A 20,432-nucleotide genomic window follows, 5' to 3' on the forward strand; every position below is an offset into this window, starting at 1 on the left:
GTCAACAGGTTGTGAGCAAAGCGTTGCATGAGAAGTGGTTGTATACCATTAATACCATTAACAAAGCTGGGTTTTGTCTGTAAGATAACATTAAACATGAATGAAGTCTAAGGTAAATAATATGTAATAAGGAAAGATATGACAGAGTTAATTATTATAATGGTGCAATAAATCACAGATGCCTTCCAAAAGGATGTGGCACGCTTCAGAACCAGGAACCATGGTCCAAAGGTGTGAGTTCAGTTCTTGTCTTGGCCACTAGATGTCCTTACCCAGCTTCAACCAGCTGTGGGGAAATGCCTCTGTAGTCCTCATGTTTAATTGATATGACCTGGATAAATATCACGGTCGAGGTAGATCTTAGATCACCTGCCAAGTCAGTGGCAGTGACACCACAATGCATAACAGCCACAGTGCAGGTATGCCTGGAAGTCTTTAACAAATCGGCTACAAGGCACTAGGCTGACGTTCAGGTGGACACGTGACCTGAGGACAAAACCACTTGGAAATAATGGAAAAGAACAAAAACAACATGATTTTGATTAAGATTCAGTCGGTGGCTTGGTGGGTTTAGATAAAGAGACGATACAGTAAGAAATCCCACCATAAAAATTCATTATCTGTGTACAAACACTCTATTAATCTATTTTTAAAATTAATCACTTCTGCACTGATGATGTTGCTACAGGACCGCAAGCCCAGAGGAAATGAGCACCATAATAGCATCAAATGTGCCCCGTCTTAATGGCCCACATCAAAGCCAACGCAACAGCATTGTCTCAAGCATAACGCAAGTTATTTGTGCCACTTGGGCAAAAGTGATTTTACATGAAAATGGAGTTTATTTATAAAGCTGTTTAGTCTTCTGTTTGTCAGCTATTGGCCGTCCACGGCGGACAAAACTTACACACACATCTCATTACAAAATATGCCATCGCATCTCTACCGATGAAGCCATAAAGGCAGTTCTGTAGCGTGAAATCAAACCTCAAGAATAATATATGGAGTACAGTTTTAAAGTGTTGGGAACCCCCAAACACAAGCCTGAGGGGTCGTGAGATGGTTAACAAGAGCAAAACGGGAAAATGTATTTCAGAGTTTGATCTTGAATCTTTGTGTTTTTTCTTGTGAGTTACTGGATAATGTTACCTCTTTAAACGTTTTCATATAAAACACACTCAGACTTTGGTTGAAATGGTCAAAACCTGTAGACTTATGCAACATGTGTAGAGGAGCCACAAGTAGTGCCACAGGTTGTGTTTTAACGGTCGAAAGTCAAAAAGGTTGGGAACGACTGGTTTAAAGAACTGAAGGGGATTACCTAACATGAAATATTTTTAAAGGGGACATATGCTCACATTCAGGTTCATACTTGTATTTTGGGTTTCTACTAAAACATGTTTACATGCTTTAATGTTCAAAAAGCACATTATTTTTCTCATCCTGTCAGTCTGAATATCCCTGTATTCAACCTCCGTCTGAAACGCTCCGTTTTAGTGCCTCTCTCATTAAGCCCAGTCTGCTCTGATTGGCTTGAGAGAAAAACATGGTGCACCTTTGCAAAGATAGCTCTCAAGCTGTGGGCGCTATATTCTAATAAGCCTGTTGTGACATAGGAAGGGGAGCCAACTCTGAGTGGCTTGTTGAATCACATGTTTTCTGATCTAGGCAGCCAACAAAAAACTGACTGTTGTCTTATTTCACAGCTTGTGGGTTGGTAGGCAGTCCAGATACCCAAATGTATGCAACGTATTTTCATACAACGGTTCTTATGAAATCTTACGAAAAAGTTGTTCCTCCTTTTTACATTCGTTTTCCTATTAATGTCCAGCAACATGTGTCAATTTCTGCTTGTTACATACATGCAGTTTTTTCAAAATAAACAGTTTCACAGGAAACAACTTCCTTAGGTTTAGGCAACAAAACCAGTTATGTTTGGGTTAAAATAACTCCGGAAGTTGCGTAACTTGAAGCGGCAGTGGGTGGAACTGGAGCAAATATGATTAAAAATTATTTTTATAAAACTGTCACTATATCCTGACAGTAGTGCATGAGACAGGTAATCTGAAAAAAATCATGTTCCTCTGTGTGCTCCTAACGGCATCTGCAAGATTTCACAGATTGGAGGAAAACAACCAATCAGAGCCGAGCTGGAGCCTGACATCTCTGAGCAGCTGTCAATCACTCGCGAACTCCGGGCAAACGGTCAAACCAGGCAGCGCTGATCCAATATGAATCAATATTCTGTTACTGTGATGCCTATTTCTCTCCTCAAATGTTTTCAGAAACATCTTGTAGTGTACTGTTTAACTGTAAAATTAGAGTTTGTGACCTGGCAGCCATGTTGAGATCAGTTGAGGAAATACCAAGCACCGCCCACCAGCCGGAGCACAGCCAATAGGAACGCTCTCTCTCTCTCTGAAATGACCTGTGATTGGCCAAAGTCTCCCATCACAGGCTAGATTTTCTAAAGCCTGAAAACAGAGCCATGAGGAGGAGAAGTCTAGTTTTCTCTCAGAACACTTGAATTACAATATGCTGAAAGGTTATTATGGATTTTTTTGCCCAATGATGCCAGATACATACTGCCTACTGCAGGTTTAATGTTACATGTCAAATAAATCAACGTTGACTTCTGGTATGTTTTGACCCACCTGTCCAACCCGACCTCCTTCCTTTGCAGCGCACGCCGCTCTTTACATTTCCTGGTTCTCGATTACGTGAAATACACACACATTTATTTTGTGGGATATACACAAATTACAGTGCATTACTTTCCATAGGTATAGTTACAAACAGTGTATGAGACTATAGCTAATAAAGCGATACTGGCACTGAAAAAATGAGGGTTTTTTTTTTATGATATGTTCCCCCCTAACACTATTTTATAGCCAGAAAGAAAGAGTTGCTTGTAAGGTAACACTGCTGCACAGCTGACACCAAATTGTAAAAGAATTACAAGTGACATCGAAAGCATAGATTTCACCACCCAGGTGCATCCAGTTTAGAGTTTCTGGTGTGAAAACACCCAGATAAATTCTATAGATCTGACTTCCCCACAGCATCAATAGAACAGCTTCAGGCTACACGTCTTGATGACATTATAGATCAGCATCCTGGTTCTTTGATTCCCAACTTTGAGAGAGACGTGTTGATGTTAACAAATATTGACAGAGCTGTACTTCAGAATAACATATTTGATTTTAGCGGAAGGCCTGCTCTTCTTTCAAGAGAAAACAGGGACTAAAAGAGGAATTTGTTCAGAGATCTGAAGAGGTGCAGGCTTAAATGTGATGAAAGTAAAGTTGACTTGTATTTTTTTTTAAATTTTTTTTTTTTATGTACTGCCAAGCCAGGTCGCATCCACACAAAAGGGAAAAAAAGCAAGTTGGCTTGTTTTTCTGCTTGGTTGAGAAAGCTGTGATTTCTACTTTATCACTCACAGTTACAAGTGGGCAGGTGTGGTTGGATGCGGAGGAGGTCCACCCACTGAGCTGACCTGTGCCTCATTATTGTTACATCTAAGTAAAAGGTGATTGCAGACAGACGACATCTGACAGGCAATATCATCCAATTAGCTATAGGACAGACAGAGCTGGAAAATATGGCACAATGTGGGACGCCTAATTGAAGTTATGTGATAGAGAATTGGCAATTAAACAGGTGGGGGAGGAAACGCAAACATGCTTTTCATGTAATTAGCAGGTGCAGGTGTAGGATCAGGAGTTACCTCAAAGTGACGCTTTCTCCTTCCAAGACTGTAATGTTGTCCGGCAGGTGTCCGAATTCTGCTCCGTGCACGCTGGACGCTGCCAAGAAAGATGAGAGAAGACACCAATGAGCATCCAATATTGGCACCAGACGCCGGTGTTCATCAATCCCAGGTCAGGTGCTTGAGAATCGACTACCTCACCAAATTAAGGTTCCCTTCAGGATGCAGAGCACATCCTGAAGGGGGAGTGGGGGAAAGTAATAAATATACTAAACAAAAGAGTCACAACGTCTGCACTGACCCCCATACTTGAATAATGATTCGGTTTTACCCTGCATTCTGGTGGGATGCGCGTTCATTGAACAGCGCTGATAATGAGCCAAGGGAAGAGGATTCACGCGGAGCTGCCGGAGCGTGAAATGAAGGGACAGCAACGGTAACAGAAGGCATGCTCATCCTGCCTACCAATACATACACACACACACACACACACACACTCAAGAGAACAGAGGCACATGCTTACAAAAGCACAGAACAGACACACATACTGAGAGCCATTAGTTGAAGAGCGAATACAAACTTGGCATCTGTGAGATGTGTTTCAGACACTCGCAGGTGAGAAAAACACTTTCGAATGGTTTGAAGTCATTTTCGTGAACTTGCTTGGACTGCAAAGAAAGATAACCAAAGACCTTATATGCTGGCAGTGATATTGCCCCGCTGAGGCAGTAAGACACCTGGCTCTGTCCATCTAAACTCCGCCAAATCACAGCGTGACACCAGATACCTCAGCTTGTGTCTTCCTTCCATCTCCCGACAATCTCCTTCCTCCCGCCGCCTGCAAAATGACCTCAATATCTCCAATAGGCTTTCGCTGTGTTCTAGCCTTGAGGTTTAATAAATGGAGACTTTATGAAATGAAGCCGGTGCAGTGAGGAGCTTAGAAGCACCTCAAGGTTTGTCAAATAGCCGCACAAAGACGCGTTAAGCATGCCGATTAGGAATCCGCTAAGAGATGCGACCCAAAAAATGACGGCAATGCAGCACTATGCAGGAAATGTGGGGTTTTAAATTAAAGGAGGGTCTTTGTGGAATCACGGTTTGATTACAGAGAATAATGAGAGAGGCTTCAGCATTACGACGCACTTCATGGATTGCTAATCAAAAGGTTTTCAAACCGCATAGCAGAAAGTCCTGAGAAGTGCCAACTACACTAAATATGAATTAATCATCTCTTGAATAAAGACTAATTATGCCTGTTCTCCCTTTCTGCGTGTGGTTGGGCATATCCGTGTGGATATGCCATAGTAAATATAGGCTGCGTTCATTGTGTATTCATATATTCATGTGTGTATGATTGTGATGCTCAGCAGTTACAGTAGCTGTCTGTTGCTCATTTGTGTGAATGTGTACGTTTGTTTGCTGACATACCGGTGGAGAAAAAGAAAAGAGGGCAAACTAAACTCAAAAGAAAACTGGCCCTGAAAATCTCCCGCTAAAAGCTGTAATCGCATTAATGGGTGCTGCTGCTGCTGCTGTGTTATCTAGGCCGGCCAAGGATCCCAGAACTGGCTCCATCTCTCTCTCCATCTCTCTCTCTGAAAGCCTTGGGGGAGGGGTGCAGCACATTAGCCATTGTGTCCAATGTTCAAAAACTGTCACAAGCTGTCGTTTATCTGTGGTTTTTACTACAGAGTAATGTTGCATAGCATCGCTGTGCTCTTGCTCCCTGTCTTAGACTCAGACAGTCCTCAGCTCCAGCCCTCAGCTACTCCCATTCAAGTGCTCTGTACTCTACACACTAGACTTTATTTAGGTTAATTCAATTCAGTTCCAGGGCTCGGAGACGGGTGTGACATGCTGTCACAAACACACACACGACCTCACATACGCAATCACAGACACGTCGAGTAAAGACGCTCTCTATCACAAAATGTAACCAGTGGGACAACACACATTTTTTGATTGAATGAATGATGAATGCATACGCCGAATGCTCCAAACAACGCCGCGAAGGTTACAAACCAGCGGGGAGCAATTCCCATTTCCCTACTCAATTCCCATTTTCACAGCTCGATTGGCACCTCGCATTCTAAAACCTGTATCACCCTGCCTCCACTTCCAGACGCCGCACGACGCGATAACCAGGTCAACACGTTCAGCCCACATTTCCCTCTCGCACACGCTGCACCTCAGGATGAGCCAAACAAGCAGCGATGGAGGTCCCGCCTGAGTTCATTAAGAAAACGATAACCGCGAGGATTCACTTCACATTCTTCCATTCACTTCTTTTAGACACAAATATCTAGCATTCATTCTTGCTGATTTATGCACACTGTAACCCTTTGTGACCCCCGTCACTCATTCTGAATTCTCAGCGCACAGTGAAGGCTTTGACCTTGGCACAGGCTAAGCGAAAACTGTGTGGAAATCAACAGCTTGTGTGGAACAAATAAACAGGACCAGCATCTGTATTTGAGGGATGGGAGACCACCTCTGTCCTGAGACAAAAGCTGGTGTTCATACACTGCTAACAAAGCATTGCGTGAGAAGCAATCATATATCAATATTTGCTTGACAGTTGGACTACTTTGCTTTGGCACCAATATACTGTAATATGGAAAACCTAAGGCAGACCACGATGCATACAACCCAAGCCCTCAGGAATGTGGGCCGGCTATAAACTGGCTGCAGATCATAGTTAAGGTTGATGACAATAAATCAGTCACGAGAACATGCACAGATATGGGAGAGAAAAAATCCCTGATGGTATTTTGACCACCGTGGCTCCACTCTCCAATATATATCTGAACTCTTGATACAAAGAGGCAAAGACATTTTGCAGAATTCTAATAACCCCCCAAAAGTACTGTGCAAAAGTGCAAAACAATAAATCACTTTGGTGTCTTGAATAACAAGACTAAGTACTAGCAGCACAGTGGTGCTTTGAGCAAAATGCCAAAAGTCTTTTTTCTGCTATTTTGATGAGAATGTGTTCTGGTTTGACAGCAACAAAAAATCTATTATGCACATATGATGCATTAATCTGATACAGTTGTTTTCAGTTTCCAGCCCGACATGTAGGAGTGCAGAGTATTACACATTGGCCGCAGCAATCAGCGGTTACTGCTCCTACGGATAACTGAATATAAAGTGTGTATCTGCAGCGTCTCATTAATGGGAGAGCTTTGGGTGTAAACATCATCTGGCTGAATGACAGCATGTGTCTCAAACCTTTTGATGTAATCCACATGATTTATCCCTTTTCAGGAAATAAATTCAAATGTTGCTGGCCAAACACGACGGACGTGATCAAACGGAACATTAATGAGTCCAGAGTGCGTCCAGCAATGTGCTGCTGCAACGGCCAAAACAGAATCGCCAGACATCCCTTTCAATTCCTCGGCTACTTTTGGCTTTATTGATCTCTCTCTCAAATTCTGCTTTTTCTCTGCTCCCTCCCGGGGCTCAGCGTGCCGGCCGATGAACTGCACCCCGCCAGGAGTGTTCAGGAGTCTCGCCCGTTGACACTCTAGAAACGACGGCATGCTTGCCAACGGGGAAGCTTAAACCGCCAACTACCCTGCAGACTCTAAATGCGGAAACACAAACACAATGTGAATTCCAAAAGGAAGCTTTTTGTCTTTACCGCTTTAGTGCTTTACTAAGACAAAACATGGATTTGTTTATGAGAGAGAAGAATCCTGAGCCTATATAAAAACAGCTGATAGCTAACCATGTACAGCAGTGTTGGCGGTGAACACTGCAGAGGCCGCTGGTGTTGCTGTGGACGTGGGCACGGGAAATTTCCCTGCTCGCAGTTGTCTACAGTAGATACAGTCTGGTATGTCGTGTCCTTGCTATGACCTGCTGTTTTGGCACACAAAAGGAAGCCCTATCTCCATACCATACATGCACACACACACACACAGACACACACTTGTATTCTGTCCAAATGACCCCCCTGAAGCCTTCGTCTGCACACAGCATTGAGCCTCCGGTCTGGATTTGTCTGGCATTTTTAAGAGAATAAAATTTTATGGACATGCCTGAGGGATTTACACACAGCAAAACACTGGGCTAGCAGACCATTAATGCACCTATACTGGAGGTCTTTGTCGATCACTTCAGCTGCTATAATGTACACCCTGCAAAAGCAGAAATCTGTTTTGCTCATCTGTGGATAACACTTTATCTTTTGCTGGCCCCGTAGGTAAACGTTCATATAATTCTCTCCGCTCGTGCTTCAGCGTTTTTGTCTCTGTGCTCTCCTGCATTGTGTTGCAAAGGCTGCTTGCTCGGTACCCACGAGACATCCATTATGTGATTTGTATTCTCTTGACTTTTACATGTGCCTGTTTGTAATTGCACTTGCTACTGGCAGACTCTTACGAGTAGAGCTCTATTGAGCTGTATAACTTTAGCCCGCGTAGTCCTCGCAAGGCTGTCTTTGTGCTGTTCATATTCGGCATTGCCCTTGACGATCAAATAAACACAGAAAAGGAGGCAAAGCTACTTCTGAGAGCGTGATTGGCGTTGAGACGGATAACAGCGGAGGGCTATAATGGCGGCCATAACAATAATCCGTTTTAGCGGAGGGCTGCCGTGGTTTTGAAAATGAAAAGAGGAGGAGAGAGGCACAGCGCCGGGTTAGAGGGGAGAGAGGTGGAAATAGATAGCTAGGTGAGGTCCTGAAAAGAGAAGTCACTGAGAACGAGGCACAGCTGTAGTGGTATATGGATGATGTACAGGATGATGTGGAGCAGCAACCGTAGATAGTTGTAGCAGTGTGGTGTGAGGTGATAATAGCAGTGTTGGCGTTAATAGTAGCAGGAAGAGAAGGAGCGATGGAGTGGCATCAATATTAAGGGGAGAGTTTGGTGCGGGGACACAGCCAGTAACGCTGGGGCAGAGAGCAAAGCAACGGAAAGACACACCCGCATAATTAACACCGGCATGCTGCAGCCAATTAAATATTTACAGAGGCACTTCCCTCCGACACCTTGATGATGAAGAGAGGCAGCCCAAGGATTATCAGATGCCGGGAGCCTTAGGCAAGAGACAAGGGGTTGGGGGTGGAGGGATTAAACATTAACCGGCACAGATATCCCTTTCTCTTCCTCGTCTGATCCCATTAACTCCGGATGGCCCAAATCCAACCTCATGTCCACCTCTCCGAAGCCCCATCTTCCAGCCCTCCTCCTCCTCCTCCACTCCACTACTCATTCAGTCCCTCCAACTCTCTATCGATGAAATCCCCTCCTGGCTCCTTCCACCCTCAGCACCACCTGTCAGGGACGGAGCAACGGGAGAGCAGGGAGAGAGTGATGGGCGAGGAGCGAGAAACCACCTGGACGCCACGCTCAAACAGCACAACAAGATGGATATGCAGGTCGCCCGCTTCTCACAATTGCCGGTGAGGCAAAATGGATGTCAGCAGGACTTCACTTGACAGGAAATCTGTGAAATGTCAGAGAAGTCACGCCGAATGAATTGTTTTGAGTCTGTCCGGTAAAGTAATTTTTCCATCCTCTCAGACCAAAAGGTGTTTTTTTCCCGTTGGAGAAATGTGGTGGAATGACTAAAAGGAGTGTTTACATGATCTGTGTTTAACTGCTCTGGTGAGCTTGTTCTGAGGCGTCAAGAGGATCGGCTGCACATTTAGATGCTCGATATTCAAGGTCATATATTTAGCTGGTCTTACTGGCCTCCATATTCCATCCATTCTGACACACATCGAACACAACTTGATCTCAGAAGCCTGCCAAAACCATCAGCACTTACAGAGAAGCATCACCCTCGGGTGTCTGACTTGGCCTTACCAAAGATGTGACATCTGCCCCTTTCTTTATTGTACACATGCTGCATCCACAATTCTGCCTCTGGTCGCTCTGCCCACCCCTCCCTCCCTTCCTCGCTTCCTCCCACCCAGCATCTCCTCCGCTCCCTCCCACCCACCCACCCACTAATCCCTCTTCACACATCAATCAATAGAGCACTGCAGAGTGCACGGAGCCATACAGTACTCAATGCAGCAGTTGTACAACTTCAATGGGCAGCCGCAGATCTTTACCATTGAATCAAGCATGGCCGGGGAGAAAAGCCGAGCGTGCTAAAACCAGGGACGAGCCCCGCTCCGCTTTCTTTTACCCCCCATTTTCCTTGGACTGACGCCTAAACCCCTTAGCACTCTTGAAATCAATACAGTAGTTAAACTGTTACTTCCTTTCCCAGTGAGTAGACACACACGCCAGCCTTCCACAAGGCCCTGTAGACCCCCCCACCCCTAAATACACCCTGTGCTCTGGTAATTTGACAGATTTGCCGTCAAGCGCTGTCACTGTTTTAAAAGAGACGCTTTAAATACAGATGCACCCAAAGTAGCTCTGCATCGAGCATCCTCTAATAACTCTATAAGCAACAAAAGGAACAAAATAAAGTCATGGTGCCTTCAATAGCGCTGAGTAAATCTGATCTGTAAATTCACATTTTAATGGTATGTTATAGTAAAATCATACAGTAAAGGATGGATGGATAGGCTGAAATATTAGTGTCAGTTTCATGTTCATATTCATGTCTACTTTACTGGATATTGTGATAAAAAACATCTGTATTATATTAAAAGTACTCTTGAGGTTTCTTGAAAAAAAACTGTTTACATACAAATTGATGTTTACATGCAGTGTCTCCTCCCAAATGCATTTTCATATGTCCTTGAGGTCTAATAAACGTGTTGATTTAATTTCCTTCCTCAGAGAACTTGAACATCCTGCATTGTTTACATGTGTGTCTGCTAGCACTTTTCTCCTTCCGTTCTTCCTCTTTTTTCTGGTGCATTCACACATTTCTTGTTGCCATAACGTCGCCGCTGACTGTTGAAATCGTCGACAGGAATGTGACTTGGGTTCATGCGTGTGTAGAAAAGCACAAGATACAACGGGGACCTGCTCTTCAAAGCATTGCTCCGTATGGTGAAAAACTAAAAAAACATTAATAGGAATATGTTTCTGTCATAATGCACAGCAAACACTGAGATGTTGAATGACTGATGACACTCAAGATATTCCGTTAAGGTTAAAAAATAGTTTGAAAATGATGGGACGACCTCTAGCTCACCACAGCATGTAGACTCAGTCTTAGTAGCTCAGGTTCGATTCCGACCCGCGGACCTTTGCTGCGTCATCAACTCTCTCTCCCCCCTTTCCTGTCATTCTCCAGCTGCTCTAATACAGGCAATAATAATAATAATAATAATAAAGATAAAGATAATAATAATAACGCCCCCCTCCCACCAAAAGAAAAAAAAAGTTTCAAAATGAAAGTTGTGCCGATGTCCGGGACGTTGCCAAGCAATCAACTGAACGTCGTTGCTGGACGTTCTATAGAAATATGTTGCTTCCACGAACGTGCTATTTTGCTAAAGTTTATGTTTATGTATCTGGCGTGGAGAGGAGGTCGTGTTGCTCGGGCTCGTTTGGCGTCGAGAGGAGGTCGTGTCGTGTTGCTCTGGCTCTATCTGTTTGGTGATGCCGGGAAGCTGCTTGACATCCTCCTGGATCCACCTTCTCACATAATGTTCACATTATATGTATTATTTTTTGTCATATGGATTGTCTGTGTTGTATTTTCATTATGTTGTTACTGTGTACACACAACATCTATTGCACGTCTGTCCATCCTGGAAGGGGGATCCCTCCTCTGTTGCTCTTCCTGAGGTTTCTAACATTTTTTCCCTGTTAAAAGGTTTTTTTTTGGTTAAGTTTTTCCTTATCCGATGAGAGGGTCGTACTGTAAAGGACAGAGGGTGTCGTGTCCTGTACAGATCGTAAAGCCCCCTGAGGCAAATTTGTGATTTGTGATTTTGGTCTATACAAATAAAATTGACTTGACTTGACTATGTTCACGGTGTGCATTCATCAGCTTTATACATCCTAAAAACGTACGTCAACTAAGTCTAAAAATAGTAAAGGTGAATTTGGTTTTGTCTGTCTCTCTGTGTGTCAGCCCTGTGATAGTCTGGCGACCTGTCCAGGGTGCACCTCGCCTTCACCCAATGTCAGCTGGGATCGGCTCCAGTCCCCCCGCAACCCTGAATAGGATAAACGATTACAGTTAATGGATGGATGGACTTGTGGTTTCACACGGGACACTAACCCCGGTCTCCTCGGAGAGTGTTTGACCCATTCATCCACCACGACCTCCCCTCAACATGGACTTTGTCACTCTTTTTACTACATCACCTGACTTTCTGGATGAAAGCCCCGAAGGCAATTGTGCGATCGAAGACAGCTTGGATTAATCTGAATCTCACAAACACCACCGGCTTAAAACAATGAGACAGGAATATCATTTACATGTAGATATACATAAATGCAAAGATGTGTTTTTTAAGTTAAAAAAATGTCCGTTGAGTAATAAAGTTACTGGTCTTTGGACGTCACAGTGTGGCTGTCTAATCACAACCATTTTACAACCAAATAAATTGTCAATCAAATGTTGTATTAAATATAACAGACACATGTGTTCACTTTTTTCATAGCAATAATATGATTAATATTTCCTGGTTTGTAACAAAAGAAGAAATGTCACGCGTCATCATCACGGGTACAACACGTGCACAATAAAATCTGGTCGACATTTGCCGATATTGAGCCAATAGCAACGCACGACCTCAGCTCCAGTGCGCCTGCGTCACACCCCATAGCTCAAGACCGTGTCCCAGCCTCTTTCCATAAGTCTTGGTTTGTAAGAGAGGGTCTGACTAGAACATTATTGGATGTGGAAACAGCGTCACAATCTGGCCATCCACCTCATAACCACGTTGTAGCTTTTGGCATCCGACCGGGACCATTTTTGGTCAGAAACACGACGTCCCCTGCTGACCAGTGTTTGCTGAATATCTATTATAACATATGGCAATACACAAAATCCAACAAGTCGTCCAAATCAAACTGATCCGATCCGACATGCTGGACAACATCATTTGTCAGCGCCTTCAAAAACTGTTACAAATCGCTGTTGCACAAATGAAACAGTTTTCTGGCATTTGCTGAAACAACTAATTCTGTCATTTTTTCCTGGGAGGACCGGCCTTAGACTATAATGCCAGAATAAATAAATAATAAAACTGTGTAATAAAACTGTGAATGTGTTGTGGTGTTCCATATCTTTACTGTTTATAGGAGCTCTGTCAGATGCTGCGAGACTGAACAAATATTTCCAGCCATGCGGTTAAGCTTCCAGCACAGTGGCGAGGCTTACCCTATAGTTTACACTTGAGCCTCTAAGAGGCTACAATAAAAACAGCAATTACTGGGCGATAGTGACAGCAGACAAAGGAGTGTAATAGCATGGGAGCAGTTATTTTCGATAGGACCATTGGCTGTAAAGTGGAGTCAAAAAGAATGAGGCATCAAAAAGTCAGTTGAGTGTTGGGCAGTATGTGTGTGAAATGGATGGCCGTGCAAGCAACGCAAGCTGCCAATGGTCATTTATGACACACTTGAAAAGTAGGACTAATGGGGGGGAAACAGAGTTTGAGAATTAACTGCCGCTGTTGTTAAAGCTTCAGTAGGTAACACGTTGTTGGCATCATTGGGCAAAAATTCCATCATAACCTCTTCATGACTCTGTTTTCAGGCTTTAAAAAACTCTAGACGGGAGACTTTGGCCAATCACAGGTCATTTCAGAGAGAGAGCATTCCTATTGGCTGTGCTCCGGCTTGTGGGCAGTGCTTGGTATTTCCTCAACTGATCTCAACATGGCAACTTTCTCATTTTACAGCTAAATAGTACACTACAAGATGTTTCTGAAAACATTTGAGGAGAGAAATAGGCATTAACGTAACAGAATATTGATTCATATTTGATCAGCGCTGCCTAGTTTGACCGTTTGATCGGAGTTTGCGAGTGATTGACAGCTGCTCAGAGACGGCAGACTCCAGATCAGCTCTGAGTGGTTGTTTTTGATCCGGTCTGTGAAATCTTGCAGATGCCATGCAGGACACCGGAGGACACAGAGGCACATGTTTTTTTTTTTAGATTACCTGTCTCATGCACTACTGTCAGGATATAGCGAACGTTTTATAAAAATTACTTTTTTAATCATATTTGCTCCATTTCTACCTACTGCTGCTTTAATCTGAACTTTAACTTACACTGAAAGAGTTGAAATGATGCAATTTCCATCAAAAACAAAATACGATGTGCTGAAAATGCATTCAGTGAATTTCTAACAAAATCACGAGTCAATGTGGAGCCGAATAAAAGATCTCATTTAGCTTTTGTTTAGATATATATATATATATATATATATATATATATATATTTGCATGTATAAGCTTTTACGGTACCACCACTGACTTAGCTTATTAATCCCCCCATCACCATCACCATTCATTTCGTACTGATAATGACATATTTCTGTGGAAATATGCAGAATATGTAATATACTCAAACAGAGTAATAAGACCAGTTAATTGTGATTACTGAATGGAGGGCAATTAGCCGCTGTCTGAAGCCGGCGTGGTAATGAGCAATCTAAAATAAGTCATTCTTTGTCTGTGCCTTTTGCAAACAGCAAAACAAAAGGGAGCAACATTTTTGGCTACAGGGGAGCAGCAACATTTTCACATCAACACACTCAATCTCAATGACTGCACAAATAACTGCTGCTGGAATGTGGCGGCTTCAAGTGCACCTGGGTTACATCTCGGCATGTGTGCGTCCATTCCTGGCGTGTGTGTGTTTGAGTGAACATTTTTAAAGTGTGTGTGCGTGTATGTAGGTCCATCTCAGCATGCATGTGTGTTTGTTTATATGTGTGGGTGGGCTGATGTGGTGTTCAGCACCACTGGGCAGCTCGTCCAGGGGTCTCGCAACCTGCACCACATGGGGGAGGTGGTAAGAGAGTGGGATGAAAGGAGGAGATCCGTACAGGGAGGGAAGGATGGAGGGTGCAGGCAAGGAGCGGGGAAAGAGTTGGGGGCAGAAGCGGGAGGAGGTGAGGCCCAGAGCCCAGGAGTAAGGTGCTGTCAGGATAATTCACAGCAGCAGTAGTTGCTGCGAAGAACAAAACAGAATTACCTGAGGGAACAGAAATCCGCTAACACCTGCTTAGGAGGGAGCTCCTGAGGGACGGAATGGGAGAAGGAGCAAAAAAAGAGGGGAGGCATGGTGCAGTGCACTAAGACGCTGGCAAGTACAGATGAAGTACGCATCGCTGTGTGTGTGTGTGTGAGAGAGAGAGTGCTTGTGTGTATTTGCAAGCTTGTGTAAATCCGTTTGCTGCGTGCGTGTTTGTGTCTGTTTCAGTGTGTTTTCGTGCACGTGTTTGCATACTTCCGTCTGTTTGTGTGCAGTCGGATTCCGCCTGGCTGTGCCCACAGCCATCCTTACAGCTGTGGATGGGCTTCATTTGCATTCTGAATCACAGCAGCTCTCGCCATTGTCGCTCCACTGCTGTGACTCGGCACCCGCTAGCTCCTGCAACACATAAGCCGCCGGTGCCAGTTATGTTTGGCTACAGCTGTGCTGGAGAGCTTGTGGCAGACAATCAAAAACCGCCGCCACCGCCACCAGGCTCGGGCATCGGGCTGGAAGTTGGAGGGAGTTTGGTTCAAGTCATGTTCCTTTGTGGGCTACCTGGTTCGCTAGGCTAGAGTGCACTCTCCTCCAACAGATCTTGGAGCTCCCTTCGCTTTCTCTCTGCGTCCCTGTCTCACACCAGATGGAAGGCAGATGACACCCCGGCTAGCTGTTGGCGCCTCCGGGGTGCTGTCACTGCTCAATTGCAGGAAAGCCCCTTCCCATTCCCTCGACAGCGTGATAGTCTCGCTCACATGCTCTTCATCTCGTTGAGGAGAGATGGAGTTAAAAATATACCCCGACTTTGAACACAAGTCTTCCTCCCTTTTCACCCTCCAACCCCTTCTCTCCGCCCAGGTGATGACATGCTTTTGGTATTTCTTTGAGGCCAGAGAGGCTGGTGTATTAAAGAGCAATCGATAGAGAGCCCATTTAATCTTTGCAGCTGAGCAGAGCTGAGAGGGGTCTCGTGTATGACATGCAGAAAAAAAATATATCAGAGAATCAAGAACGAGAATGGTAAAAGGTGAATTAAATTGTCACAGTCTTTTTGAGGAGGAAACAAGCATGCAGCCAGTTACTTGGGGCGAAGCTAAGCTGTGTGTTTATGTGAGCCCTGGTGGACCGAGCCACTGATGAATCTGCTGGCTCATCTTACTGATGAAGCTGTTTTACCGAAGCCTGAGGCTATCGGGGAACATGAAGAAATCGGGGGCATAACTAAAGCTGTGATAGAAGTAATTAAATACAACGCCACTGGCTAATTTGCCTTTCATTTATCGCTACACATCAGTTTCTTGGGTGTTTTCTTATTGTGTTTTCTCGCAGAAAGGGTTGTATAACTCATATTGTGGAGGTTATTAATCTTTCACTGTTACAAACATAAACAAATTCCTAAGTCACCATAAGTTATTAGGGGTCCGTCTCCTCGGAGCTGTTTGAATTGGATTAATGCTCCTTCATGTGGAGCACTGAAAATGATCTCTGGCTCCCGTTTCCCTCATGTGTGAGTGAGCTGCAAAAACAATTTTACTACCGTGCCACAAGCACACGCAAGCATGTGACGACTTCAGACATTCCTTATGCATATGCATAAACCCACATAAAGATGTAAAAGCAGGCATTATATACACATATAGGCTACACATACTGTACATTTTCACTTGCTCTGTCACCTTGACAGTTGTAACCGGAGAAAACCTGGAGAATCATTTAAATTTCAAATGTCTTACACTTTACAGTCTACAATACACTAGGGAACAAAGGGGCATCAAGACGTAGCCATCTTCCTGAGACATAAGTTGAAATATTAATAAGAAAACAAGCACAGCTGCCAGGAGCAAATGTCAAAGACTGAGAAAATATGAATGTATATGGCAATGAATCCTGGCCAAGTAAAAGTTTACTGTGCTAAAAGAAATAATTTCCCCCCAAAATACTACAAAATTAACAAACTCTGTGAAGTGTTAAAGAGGACCTATTGTGCTTATTTTCAGGTGTATACTTGTGTTTTAGGTTTCTACTAGAACATGTTTACATTCTTTTATGTTCAAAAAACGCTTTATTTTTCTCTTACCGGCTGTGCTGCAGCACCTCTATTCACCCTCTGTCTGAAACGCTCCATTTGAGCTCCTGCCCCGCCCTCCCAAAAAGCCCAGTCTGCTCTGATTGGTCAGCTGGCCCACTGTTGTGATTGGTCAACTGAACCAAACTCATTGGACTCTGCTTCAGCTCTGCGCTAACTAGCTTTGTTTGAGGGTAGGGATGCACCGATACCAATACCAGTATTGGGTATTGGGTCCGATACTGTACTCATGTGCTCGTACTCGCAACACGGCTCCGATACAACGGCACCGATACCACTTTACGGTGGTGCGCCCGACCTCGCTGGGCTGGGATCCCACCTCAGCCGGCGTGCGCTGGCCCTCAATTTCATTGCGCCACGGGGTTTTGCTTGCACCCTCTGACTCGTGCGTGCGTTAGACTCCTTGGTCCGTGTTTCAAGACGGGTCGGGTGGGTTGGCAACATCGCCGCAGACCCCTGGCGCCTTTTACGTTGGCCGAGCCCCGATCTGCAGCACGACACGGTTGGGGCGCACTCAGGACAGTCCGCCCAGGTTGACAGTCGCACCGGGAGCAGGGGGTATTTGTACTCGGTCTGGAAAAAAGTGGTATCGGTACATCCCTATTTGAGTGCATGTGAAACTAGCCAATAGGTATGTATTCTGCAAATGTGTTACTTAGTGACATCATCACGTTACGGAAGAAAAGGCAGGACTTCAAGTGAGGTTTTTCAGGCAGTTCAGCAGCAGTGTTTCTGTGGAGGAGAGTAACTCCCTTTTGCAGACCTTTCACATGTATACAAATATAACAAACTAAAGGAAAGGGAAAAAGCACAAAAGTATGATAGGTCCCCTTTAAAGCTGCATGCTAATGTAGCAAAACATTTGTTATATAGCCTCAGTTTAGTGTAAAAGACACTAAAGACTATCAGACAGCTTCCTTAATTTACATGTCATTCATTATTACTATTCAGCAAGTGAGCAAGTGCATGTGTCATAGCGAGATTGCTTTTTAGTACATAATTTCTAACCTTTTTACGAGCTGTCTCATTATCTTTACTCACTCCGTACTGCATCGGCACCGACTTCATCTGCAAATGACCCGACAAAACATTAGCCAGATGTTTATTCGCCACATTTGCACAAGAGTCTGGAATAAAAGATTAAAATCAACCCCCCGAGACATAAGTTAACCTCCAGCAAGACATTATTGTGCCTGACTCAGTACATTCAGAGCCTGATTGAAAAACAACTCTTTGAACAAAGAGACGATGATGGAGAAGGTCGGGTGAATATATTCAGGGAAAAATCCTTCCTCGGATTCTTTTACACTGTTGCGTAACTTATCATCAATCTGTGATGTTCAATGTGCTCCAGGAGTTATTTTGTGGTGAAGTAATTTCCATTTTTTCCTGTATCGGCCTCATCCACTTCTGTTAAAGCTTGAGATTTCATGTGGTTCCTGGTATTGCAGGAAACGAGTGTGATGTGAGATTGAAGAATTCTTACTCATAATACAATATGTCCTTGAAACGTAACTTTCTTTCTTTAACCTGGTTTGCAGTTCGTTCTGAGGCTACTGTCCACTGATGAATCTCATGAACTGAAACCAAAACTGCTGATTTTGTATGCGATTTTGTTGAGTAACAGAAACCACAAAAGTGCAGAATGTGTTTTAAAAGCACGGTGCAATTTGCCACGAGATCACGCGAGAATCGCAGGATCACATAGCATACAAAAATCCATCTAGTCAGTCTTAATGTAATGCGTTTGTGTCCGGCAAGCCAGATCACGGACCAATCAGCGACCTGTGAGGTGCTACTGGCGGCTTCGGGCGTGTCTTAGGTGTGTTCGACGCGACGACACGGAGAGGCGACTGTTCGTTCTAAACAACGACGGCAGCTCCTGAAGAGGTTAGGATAGATGCTGCAGTAGCATGAGTTCTATCTTGATTGAAGGACGATGTTTTCGCTCTTCTCCCGACATGGCTTCGGCAAGACTTTGATTGACAGATCATCCGATCACCTGCCAAGTATTTTTTTGAAAGTGCCAGCCCTTTTCCAAACACTTTCCAACGACGGCTTGTCAGATGGTTCTGTGTAACAAACCATCTGGCACGTCAGTTTAAGTCTCTGGTCTATATATTCCTGCCTCTGCTGAATTATTTTTACCCTCCTCCCCCTCATAGTGATTAATGCTACTTCACCTAAAGACCATATAATATACCTTAGAGTAAATTTTTCAAAGTATCAAAGTAAAGTTCTGCAACATGAGAACAGTCTAGTGCAAACAACAACTTTCACTGTCAGCGCTGGACCACCTCCTTCCCTGCACAGAGTTTTGCAGAGATGTGGGTAAAAGAGGGTTCGACAGGCCGCTGACGACCCCTCTACAGGAAAGCAGAACAATACGTCAGAAGTCCGTCAGCAAAGCAGAGTGTTTCCCTAGTCTGACAAGTAGGCATATACTGAAGCCTCTTCCATCTCCACAGTATGTTTTTCTATTAAATGTTGTTCTTCGCCTTTCGGATGCTCCCGTTAGGGGTCGCCACAGCGGATCATTGATCCGCTCATTGATGTGGTATAGGTTTTACGCCGGATGCCCTTCCTGACACGAGATGGATGCGGGGATACATGTTTTGGAACACGAGGAGAACATGCAAACACTAAATAAGTGTTTTGCACGCCTGGCTGAGTGGTGCTATCCATGGTACTGAAAGGAGGATTTAATTCTGGCATGCATTTAACCTTTTTCTTTGTTATGATGTGTATGATCACACCCCCTTTGTGTCCACATGAGGAAAGGACAAGGCAAGACAGTGAAAATATATATAATATAATATATAAAGTGCTACTTGATGAATTCTATGGATTCAAATATTCCTGCCAATGCTGTGGTTAAGTTTCCAAAATTGTTTTATTAAAGTTCACAATTATTCTATAAATGTTACTTTAAACAGCTGCAAGGAATAACATAAAGGCTTCATCGCCAACCGTGGTCCGTGATTTATATTCATGAATAAAAACGTTTCTGAAACATCCCCCCTTATTTTTTCACAAATCGCACTCTGTTCAACAGCATTAAAATGTATTTTCCTCGAGGAGGAGGAGGAAGATATAAGAAGCTGACAGGAATGAGCTGCTGCTTTGACTGTTCTCCCTTTCTTTACTGCTTCATCTTCCTGTTATTTTTCTGACCTCACACCTCCGGATACGAACGCTTTACCTCCTGCAGCAGTTGTTAGCTGTATTTCTGTCAGTTGCAGTCCTTTATGCGCTGAGCTGGACACATTGTCAGAATCAAATTTGATGTTTTCTTCACTCTGCTTTCTCCTCATTTATCTCTATGTAGCTCTATATAGTTATTTGCATAATTCTTTTACTCTGTGTGTGCGGCTGTCAATCTCTATGTTGTCTGCCATAGGGTATACAGTTTATGTTTGCATACAATGTTGTGAGCTTGCATGCAGAAGCCACATATACTTATGGTTGATGCACATGCATGTCTGAATACATATTAATCTGAGGACTGACTATTCAGTTCTCTAAACATCTCCCACGTACACAGATTGT

At 43.9% G+C, this 20,432-nt stretch overlaps 1 protein-coding gene across 1 annotated transcript in view; it reads right to left on the bottom strand.

Moving 5' to 3' along the window:
* iglon5 (IgLON family member 5) overlaps window positions 1-20,432 on the bottom strand; it is a 114,172-nt gene that overhangs the window by 18,186 nt on the left and 75,554 nt on the right. The window contains exon 2 of the mRNA XM_037785093.1: window positions 3,731-3,809. Coding sequence (XP_037641021.1) covers window positions 3,731-3,809 — 79 coding nt within the window. The remainder of the gene's footprint in view (window positions 1-3,730; window positions 3,810-20,432) is intronic.

The sequence above is a fragment of the Sebastes umbrosus genome, chromosome 11 (genome assembly GCF_015220745.1).
Source record: "Sebastes umbrosus isolate fSebUmb1 chromosome 11, fSebUmb1.pri, whole genome shotgun sequence".
In the NCBI taxonomy this organism is placed as follows: Eukaryota; Metazoa; Chordata; class Actinopteri; order Perciformes; family Sebastidae; genus Sebastes; species Sebastes umbrosus.